Source organism: Rhinolophus sinicus, chromosome 4 (assembly GCF_057876585.1).
Source record: "Rhinolophus sinicus isolate RSI-liver-muscle chromosome 4, RSI-T2T, whole genome shotgun sequence".
Taxonomy (NCBI): domain Eukaryota; kingdom Metazoa; phylum Chordata; class Mammalia; order Chiroptera; family Rhinolophidae; genus Rhinolophus; species Rhinolophus sinicus.
The window spans coordinates 61,769,210-61,779,557 of NC_142504.1; the positions used below are offsets into that span (position 1 = coordinate 61,769,210).

The window sequence follows — 10,348 nt, forward strand, 5'->3', positions numbered from 1 at the left end:
TTTGTCATTGATTTAGACAGCTTCAATGCAATGTGCCTTGGAGAAGGCCTGTTGGGGTTGAGGTAACTAGGTGTTCTATTTGCTTCTGGGATTCAAGGATCCAGTTCTGTCCACAAGTTTGGATAGTTCTTGTCGACTGTTGTTTGAATATACTCTCTCCCTTCTCCCTTTCTTCTCCTTCTGGTATGCCCATTATTCTTATATTGCTCTTTCTGTTGGAGTCAGAAAGTTCTTGTAGATTTCTATCATTTCTTTTAACTCTCAAGTGTCTCTCCTTTTCCATCTGTGTCATTTCCAGATTTTCGTCTCCTATGTCATTGATTCTTTCCTCCATCTGGTCAGCTCTATTACCTATTTCATTCTTCATTTCTTTTACTGAGTTCTTAATCTCCAGAAATTCTATTTGGTTCTTTTTTTTTAAAATCATTCTGTTTGATAAAATGTTCATTTTGTTCTTTGATTGTGTTTCTGAATTCATTAAACTGTCTGTGTTTTCTTGCCTCTCGTTGAGTTTTTTAAGAATTATAATCTTGAATTCTCTGTCATTTAAGTCACATATTTCCATGTCTTTAAGTTCATTTTCTGGAGAGTTTTCATTCTCTTTCTGAGCTGCATTGTTACCTTGGTTATTCATGGCAGTTAAGGAATTATTGTTTCTCTTCCTAGGCATCCTCAGGAGTGGGTTCTGCAACAGGCTGATAGAAAGAGGTCTTTCTTTTGTTTTTCTGTAGATGTTGGTTGAATGTTTTATTTTCTCTGTGATACTGTAGTGTTACATTTTCTCTGCACTGTTCCGGCTTCTCACGCATTGGAGGGATTCCCTGGAAAATGGTCTTCTTCTCTGTTAACAGTTCGCCTGGGTCACAGGGCACCACTTTCGTGGTGGGATGCGGACAGCTTTGAAGTTCTAACGTCTTCGTGCACCAGATTCAGAGCCTGTGTGTTTCAGAGGCTCTGTTTACTTCTGCAGGTATTCCTCCATATAGGTGGGGACAGGGGCAAGGTGGGTTGTGAGAGGTGGCCCAGAGCAATGGCGGCGACCACCACCACAGCCAGTCCTGCACCCAAGGCTCCCTCACATTCGCTGGAACTAGATGGGCTACGAGTCCATTGCTACAGGCCACAATTCTCAGATTCTGTCGTTTTGATCTGACACTGCTACCCTTCCGCTTCTGGCACTAGGAGGGTGGGGAGAGGCCTGCTAGACTCAGTGCCTAAGGTTTCCGTTCTCTGCTGGGCAGTGAGGGCTTAAACCGTCGTTTTCACCCTTCTTCCCTCAGTCTTTGCTCTGAGGTCTCTGCCGTGAGCATTGGGTTCAGCCGTGTTATATGCTGATTCCTCAGGTGGGATTGTGGGCCATAAGCAGAGCCCCAGCAATCCGAGTTCTTTCCTCTCCCCTGGGTGCTGTAGTTCCAGAATGCAGGGACCTCAGAACTCTGAGCTCCAGTCTGTATCCTTTGCCGGCGCTTCCCGCGTCTCGCCTCTCCGCACTTCCCGGTTCCCCGCTTGCCCTATATACCCACCTTTAGGTGATCTCAGTTGCACACCTCTTAGTAGTCTTCCCTGTCTGCTGCGCAGGGAGTCCTCTGTGGAGTTATAGTTGTTCCATTTCTTGTAAATTCCAGGGGAGATTTCAAGAGGCTCACCTCATGTTCCCATTTTTATGACATGATCGTAGGTTCCTCCCTTTTTAAGAGTTTATAATCTATCTGGGGAGATAAAACACAAAATTAGTTAAATATAAACAGCAATAGCTACATTTATATAAAGTTTACAGAATAACCTGAGGTTACTGTCATGAAATTGTGTGTGCCTTTCCAAAGGGAGCAGCCAGAATGTTGGGAGATGCAAGGCACATGTGATGAGCAGACTACTGAAATAGAAAGCAATATTTGCAGTGTTATTTCCAAAGTACACTGCATTTAGGCTGTCCTTTTGTCAGTTTTTTTTTTTTTTTTAAATCAGACTCTAGTCTTTGTTTCGATCTTCAATAGTAAGTGTACAAAAGATGGAATGTAAAAATGGCAGCATAGGTCTCGGGCTGGGAGAAATTTTTGCCCCCACACTGCACACACTGTAGCCCCCTAAAGTGAGCGGGAATGGGGTTTGATTTAGCAGTTGCAGAAACCAAGATTTGCAGCTTTCATATTATTTCTAACCTCTTGACAGAGGTGGCTGTCAGGCATGAGGTAGAATTTCTAGGTCTCTTTGCTTCTCTTTGGACCCCATCTCTGTCCCTCCATTTGCCCTCACCTGTCCCCACGATCCCCGTTTGCCCACTGTCTTCAGTAGAGCTTGTCCCTGTCTTCTACTTTTGTCCAAATATCTGTTTCCAGGGGATTATCTTAGTATTAATATATTTTACTGTAGCCGTGTGGTAAAAATTGTGAGTGAAGTTTTTCCTCTCATAGAACCTGCCTTCGTTTTCATTTTTAAATGGTGGTTTTCATCAGATGCCCTTACTATGTCTCAGTTGTCTGCGTTTTCCCCGTTTGCTATATATACAATGCACCACCTCAGGGATTCCAAGTCAGTCTTCTTCTGTGGGGCCCTGGGAACTCCACTTTTCACTCACAGCCCCCATGGCCTGTGACTACCCTGAGTTCCCCATTTGAACACCCACTAGTAGATGCGTGAGTTGGCTGCATTGAACCATTGTTCTTTCTCTAGAATGTGACTAGGCAAAAATGTCTCCTAGCCGGAGACCTCTGCTGCCCTTTTACGTTCCATCTGTTGTACATTTCCTGTTGAAGATCAAAACAAAGACTAGAGTCTGATTTAAAAAACACACACAAACAAACACAGACAAAAGGACAGCCTAAATGCAGTGCACCTTGGAATATTGCTTCCTATCTCAGTAGTCTGCTCGTCACATGTGCCTCATACCTCCCAACATTCTGTCTCGGGGAAAAACCTCCCCACCAGCCACTTCTTGATCTCCACTTAATTATGTTAGGAGCTGGGCAATTTGCTTCCTAGGCCAAGAATCACTGCAATGCCAGTGAAACCTGCTGCCTTAGAATTATTCCAATGTTGGATTTTAATTCAGATTTGTATGTTACTGTTTTGCACTATCTCAGCATAATTCGGAAATTTCCATCATACATACTAAATGGAAATGCCCTCCTTCATGCAGTAGGTAAATTGCTTGTTTCTAGTAAAGTTGAGATTATGCTGAATATGCGTTTATTGGCTTATTTAACAGATTCTTATAGTTGCTCAGTTTCATAGTAATGTTTTCTACTGAGTTCAAAGTTAGTTCTTTTTCTGTAGGAGATGCTGTCATTTTGAATTGTGAACTTGAAAGGAATAGATTCCTATTCAGACCATTAACCTACTGGGCTTCCCTTTGTTTTATTTCTGTATTAAAGAATCGGGTGATAGGATTTCATATTCTTGGACCGAATGCCGGTGAGGTTACCCAAGGATTTGCAGTTGCAATGAAATGTGGGCTCACGAAGCAGCTACTTGATGACACTATTGGAATTCACCCTACATGTGGTGAGGTACAGAAACGGGAGGTTTTTTAAATTGACTTCAATTGGTATAGTTTGTAAACCTATTATAAAATACATTGTCGGAAAGTTTTGTATTGTAACTATGTTGTATATTTTAAAGGACAATAGATGCAATATTCAGAATGTGTTTCCTTAAATTAATATTGAACATAAACATAAATTTATTTTGTTTTCTTTCTTTCCAACAGGTATTCACCACTTTGGAAATCACAAAGTCATCGGGACTAGACATCGCCCAGAAAGGCTGCTGAGGCTAGACCTGCTGCTGTCTGGTCTCCCTTATCTATTCCTATTTCTTTCAAAGATAAGAACGCTCTTGGTTAGTGAGTCTGTGCTCAGGGCACCTGTTCTGTTGCATAGGGCCCAGTGCAGGGCTTCCTTCACAAACACATGAGCATGTAGACAAGGAGACAGGTGGCAGCGGGCATCTACTCAGCAGTCCCAGCTGACTGGGAGAGGCAGTTACACTGCTTACTTGACATCTTAGCTCAGAACCCCATGTGAGGTGAGCTAAGATTGACACTCTTCCAACTCAGAACTGAGCTTCCCTCTGAAAGATCTTTTAATCGCACAACTAATCTAAGTTAACTTTTCTGGTTGCTAATGTTTTTATCCCCTTGCTTCCTTGTTTCTATGAAAATAATTTCTCAGTTATGAAACTAAAATAGCAGTCTTCCAGTGTGTGGACATGGGATTCACATGTGGTCACTGGTGAGTGGTATCTGTGGAAATGCCCTCGAGTAGCTGGCTGCAGAGGACTGGGGTGCATTAGTAGAAAGGTTCATGCACTGAATAGAGTTTAGTTAGCTGTTTTCTCCATTGAGTACATTTTTACCCACCATCAGAAACCTGCCTCGTGCTTCACCTTCTCCTGGTTTTCTGATGGTACCCACCTTGGAGTCATTCTCCTCTTAGTGTCTTTAGACTAAGCAGAATATCTCATGTCAGAGAGAGCTTGAATTTTTTTTTCTCATGTAATCTTAAGAATAATATTAAAAAGTTTTCAATACTGTATTATGTGAACTCTAATTTAAAACTTTAAAATGACTCAGTCCACAAACTATTTTAAAGTCAAGTTCAGTAAATAGGTGATTCAGTAAATAGGAGATTCCATTTGAATTTACAAATCTGTCAGCATCTAACAGGCCCTTGCAGTGAGAGGCCTATCCAACGTTCTTGGAAAATTATTTTCTTGAGAAACAGCACACAGTTGAACTCAAGGCTTTTTTAGATAGCACTTGCTCTCTTGACTAGTACACTAGCCATTAGCCCACTGCCATAATATTGGATAGTTCTATGGTCAGAATTTCTAAGCATATTTTTTTTTTTTAAAGATTTTATTGGGGAAGGGTAACAGGACTTTATTAGGGAACAGTGTGTACTTCCAGGACTTTTTTCCAAGTCGAGTTGTTGTCCTTTCAGTCTTAGTTGTGGAGGGCACAGCTCAGCTCCAGGTCCAGTTGCCGTTTTCTAGTTGCAGGGGGCACAGCCCACTATCCCTTGCGGGAGTTGAACTGGCAACCTTGTGGTTGAGAGGACGCATTCCAGCCAACTGGGCCATCCGGGAGCTCAGTGGCAGCTCAGCTCAAGGTGCCATGTTCAATTTTAGTGGCAGGGGGTGCTCCCCACCATTCCTTGTGGGAGTCGAGAAATCGAACTGGCAACCTTGTGGTTGAGAGCCCACTGGCCCATGTGGGAATCGAACCGGCAGCCTTCGGAGTTAGGAGCATAGAGCTCTAACCGCCTGAGCTACCGGGCCAGCCCTCTAAGCATATTTTTTAAGAGAAAAATTTGAAGCCAGTAAACAATTATGGAACTCCATCTGTATATGGAAAATTTTGCTACTCTCTCTGGAGGCAGGAAGTGGAGTGGGGATGGGGACCCAAGGATAATTGACATAGGATCCCATTATTGAGTTGCTGTTTTACTGGGTTGTTGTACTTTTACTGAGAAAAGTACAAATGTAACTGTCAAAAAAGTAAAGCAGGAGTAGCAATTGCTTCAACTGAGGTAGAAACAATGCAGTGGGAAAGAGGAAAATGTTATTAATTTCTATTGTATGTGGGGAAGTGTGGGATAATTGAACAGAGTTTAATGGAAGCAGCGATATTTGAGCTGAATCATGAAGGATGAATAGGATTTCAAAGATATGGGGAAGGCTCTGAATAATACTTTCAACAAATTCAACAAAAATACTAGATAAAATAATTTTAAAAAGTTTTTTTGTTCCTGTATTGCTGAGCACCACATGCACATATACACACACAGGTCTGACAATTAAGTTCGCGAACTTATCTTAGAAAAAGTGCTACATACCTCATTGCTGAATATCACTACAGTCACCTTCGAAGTACTCCCCTTGGGAACTTATGACCAACGCCAGCACCTAGTCCACCCTTCAAAGCTATTTTGGAACTCTTTTTCTAGAATGGCCATCAGAGCTGTCATCATATTATTCTTGATGTCCTGAATGTCATCAAAATATTTTCCTTTCAATATTTCCTTTATCTTTGGGTAAAGAAAAGTCATTAGGGGTTAGATCAGGTGAGTAGGGAGGGAGTTCCAATACAATTATTTGTTTACTGGTTAAAAACTCCTTCACAGACAGTGCTGTGTGAGCTGGTGCATTGTCATGATGCAAGAGCCAAAAAAGTTCAGGTCGTTTTCATCTAACTTTTTCATGCAGCCTTTTCAGCACTTCCAAATAATAAACTTCCAGTTGTACAAATGCATAATGAATAATCCCTCTGATATCAAAAACGGTTAGCAACATCACATTTTGACTCTTGATTTGGACTGATGGAACTTTTTCGGTCGTGGAGAATTGGCTGATTTCCATTGTGTACTTTGACGCTTTGTTCCAGGGTCATATTGGTACATCCATGTTTCATCAGTGATAACATGGCCTGAAACATCGTCTTGCCTCTCCAAAAGTTCTTGGTAAACTTTGACTCTCCTTTACTTTTGTTCATCGGTGAGCTCCTTTGGGACCATTTTTGCACATATCTTTCTCATGCCAAGATTTTCAGTTAAGATTTTCCTGCTTTTCTATCGTTGTTTCCTTGGTCTGCTATGCTTCTCAGTCAGCCAATGATTTGGATGCACAATTTGATGAATTTTTTCAATGTTTTCATCAGTTCTGTTTGTTAACTTGCCACCCTGACCTCTCTTCATCAGTGACGTGTTCTCTCCCCTCAGAAAAACTTTTAATCCATTTGTGCACTGCCATTTCTTTCATGGCATTATCCCCATAAACTTGGACTAACATGTCCTTGATTGCATTTCCACTCTTGCCAAGTTTAATAAATTTAATGTTTGTTCGTTTCTCTAATTCAAGCTCATTCTCACGACGACAAACAAACACACAATAGTGAACACCACTCAGCAAGACACCGCTACACGTTGACATGAACACAGCTGTGCAACACTGATATACCAAGGTTGTGAAACCTTACTGAGCTGTTTGTACAGTGCTGCCAATGTAAGTGCACGGTGGCAAGTTCGCGAACTTAATTGACAGACCTCATACACAACGAAGGGTTTCCAAAGGTACCCCAAATGAAGTGAAACCAGGAACTGTGGAAGTCTTGAGTTCTGCTTTGCACTGAGCATAGGACAGTAAACTTAAAGCCCAGTCCTGCCTCAGGTGAGTTTCTAATAAGACCTTTGCATAAATCTGGGACCCCAGTGGACTATACCCCTAGTGGATTGGTGAGTGAAAAGCACTCTGCCTTAAAGAAAGCAACAGCAAAGAAACTTGCCAGTCTTTTCAATGGCTTGAATGGAATAAATAATCCACCCGAAGAATTTGTAACCGCTGTGCTGGTTACAGACCACTGGAAAGACTAGTTATCTCCCCTTAGCAAGGGAGGGAGAAGACTTGGATACAAACCTATCTGTAACTTGCTCCTTCACACCCTTCTCTCCCTGCCTGTCTCTTAATCTCTTTCTCTATGTCTCCTCTCCTGGGGTAAAGACTGGCCGTACATTATATCATGGTGAGAGATCAGTTTTTTCTAGAAGATAAGCCTTGTATGCATCTAATAGCATACAGATGCATGTAGATCTGCAAGGAAAAATAAGTATCCTCCATTATAGCAGAGATTATTTTTTTAATTGTGGTTGTTTTTTTTTTTAAGATTTTTTTGTTGGGGAAGGGGTACAAGACTTTATTGGGGAACAGTGTATACTTCCAGGACTTTTTTCCAAGTCAAGTTGTTGTCCTTTCAATCTTAGTTGTGGAGGGCGCAGCTCAGCTCCAGGTCCAGTTGCCATTGCTAGTTGCAGGGGGCACTGCCCACCATCCCTTGTGGAAGTCGAACCGGCAACCTTGTGGTTGAGAGGATGCGCTCCAACCAACCGAGCCATCCAGGAGCTCAGCAGCAGCTCAGCTCAAGGTGCCGTGTTCAATCTTAGTTGCAGGGGCGCTGCCCACCATCCCTTGTGGGACTTGAGGAATTGAACTGGCAACCCTGTGGTTGAGAGCCCACGCTCCAACCAACGGAGCCATCTGGGAGGCAGCTCAGCTCAAGGTGCCGTGTTCAATTTTAGTTGCAGAGGACGGAGTCCACCATCCCTTGCGGGATTCGAGGAGTCGAACCGGCAACCTTGTGGTTGAGAGCCCACTGGCCCATGTGGGAATCGAACTGGCAGCCTTTGGAGTTAGGAGCATGGAGCTCTAACAGCCTGAGCCACCGGGTTGGCCCCAGCAGAGATTTTAATACCTCACTAATTTATTAGATCAAACACAAAAACAATAAAAATAACAAATTTGAATAGCACAATTAACAAGCTTGATTTAATGAACTTATATAGACTAACATGAATACTTACTCATTTCACGCACACGTGGAATATTTATAAAATTTGCCATGTGCTAACTCAACAAATTTCAAAAGACTGATATATAGGGTGGGAGAAAAGGATTTTAGCTGTGGGACTGACACTAAGAACCCAGAGACCTTAAAATTTATGCAGTATCTATAAATCCCATTGTGTGTTCACCACCCAGAGTCAGTTCTCCTTCCATCACCATATATTTGATCCCCCTTACCCTCTTCTCCCACCCCCACCCCCTTACCCTCTGGTAACCACTAAACTATGTAATTTTACTAACAATTGTCACCCCAATAAATTTAAAAAATAAATTAAAAGAAAAATGAGTGATACTCGTAAAAACATAAAAAAAAAATTTATGCAGTATGGTGGAAAGTAGAGTATGGGGGTATTATGAGGTAAGTGAGGGGTTAATGGGAGATCAAGCTGGAAAGATCCAAGTTAGAGCCAAGAACTGTCACAAGAAGCAGGGAATTATGAAAAGATCCTACACTTTGAAGAATAACACATTTGGGAATGCCTGGTCCCTTGACTTACTAGATGTATGAGAAATTACTTAACTCTTGTTATTCTTTATTAAGTGTAGACAGTATTTCCTGTTTCACAGACTTATAATAATTGAATAAATGTATTAAATTTCCAGTGTCGGTGTAGAGTATCTTGACTTCCGTGATGATGAATTGAGGCCTTATTTAAGGAAGTTCTTATAGACACAACAGTATAGCCAATAGACAGGTAAGAAAACTTGACAAATCAGTGCTTTGGCATTCTTCCCTGTGATAGCCAGCCTCCAAGTTGGCCCTCAAACTGGATTCTCTAGCTATGGGTAGTCACATCCTTGTGTGGGCCCCTCCTATAATTTACTAAAGTTGGTCTGTGTGACCAGTAGCATGCAGCAGAAGTGATGGTTTCTCACTTCTAATACTAGATCATGAAAGGACCGCAGCTTAAGTGTTGGTCACTCGCATGCACATTCTCTCTTGGATCACTTGTTCTGAGAGAAGGCAGCTGCCATATCATGAAGATTCTCAGGAAGGCCATGGAGAGGCCCAGATCGTGAGGAACTGAAGTCTCCAGTCAACAGCAAGAAACAGGTCTGCCAGCATCCATGTGAATGAGCTCAGAAGTGAATACTTCCTCAGGCAAGCCTTCTAGCCAACAGCTCGACTGCGATTTCTTGAAAGACTTTGGGCCAGAACAATCCAGTTAGGCCACTCCCAGAGTCCTGATCATGAGAAACTGAGATAATAAATACTTATTTTTCAAGTTACTAAGTTTTGGAGTAATTTGTTACACAGCAATAGATAACTAATATGTTCACTAAGGAAAATTAAAATTAGTACAAATTTCATCAAATGACAAATGTCTTGGGGGACTTTTTTCCTAGGGCAGACAAATTACAGGTTTGAGATTTTAACAGAAAGGGATTGGAGCTCAGGTTTAGCACTGAACTTCCCTCATAATCGCAGACAAGGAAACCCCAAGCAGGGAAGCTCAAGGTGCCTTAGTGGGGAGCCTCTGGAGTCTGTGATCTTGGGCCTTGCCTGGGCTGAGTCCTTGCTGAACTTTCTTGGAATATCCATGATTGTCAAAATTCACAAAATATTACTTGAGAAACCATTCAAACTTAGCAAGGGAGAGCAATACTTGAAAGAGTCTCATCACAAATGGGAGTTAAGGAACGGTATTTAGAGTATTTTGGGGGTTAGAGTTAGTCAAAGAATGGTTGTATGGCAGAGGTTAGTAAGTGGTCTGGGCAGCAATTGGTCAGAATCTGGAAACTAGTCTAGTTGCTGGAACAGCAAATTTGGTATATATGAGACCATATTGAGAACCTGTTATGGTGGTCTTCTCTTGGAACATATCGGTCTAAATGAGCTAGTGTTAAAATAGTTAAAGCTTTGATAATAGCTTGTATGATGTGCTTTAGTATACTTTGTATGTATTTGAGTAATAATACAGTTTTTCAAGTTTTCGTTTGTTTTATTTCCCAG

The 10,348-nt window shown here is 41.8% G+C and overlaps 1 protein-coding gene across 3 annotated transcripts in view; it reads left to right on the plus strand.

The window, feature by feature from the left end:
* The window catches only part of TXNRD3 (thioredoxin reductase 3), an 83,944-nt gene extending 74,320 nt beyond the window's left edge, over window positions 1-9,624 (plus strand). For all 3 annotated transcript variants that reach the window (XM_074340460.2, XM_074340465.2, XM_074340461.2), the window contains exons 15-16: window positions 3,372-3,506; window positions 3,707-9,624. In XM_074340460.2, coding sequence (XP_074196561.2) covers window positions 3,372-3,506; window positions 3,707-3,775 — 204 coding nt within the window. In that variant the 3' untranslated portion in view covers window positions 3,776-9,624. The remainder of the gene's footprint in view (window positions 1-3,371; window positions 3,507-3,706) is intronic.
* Window positions 9,625-10,348: the final 724 nt, after the last annotated feature.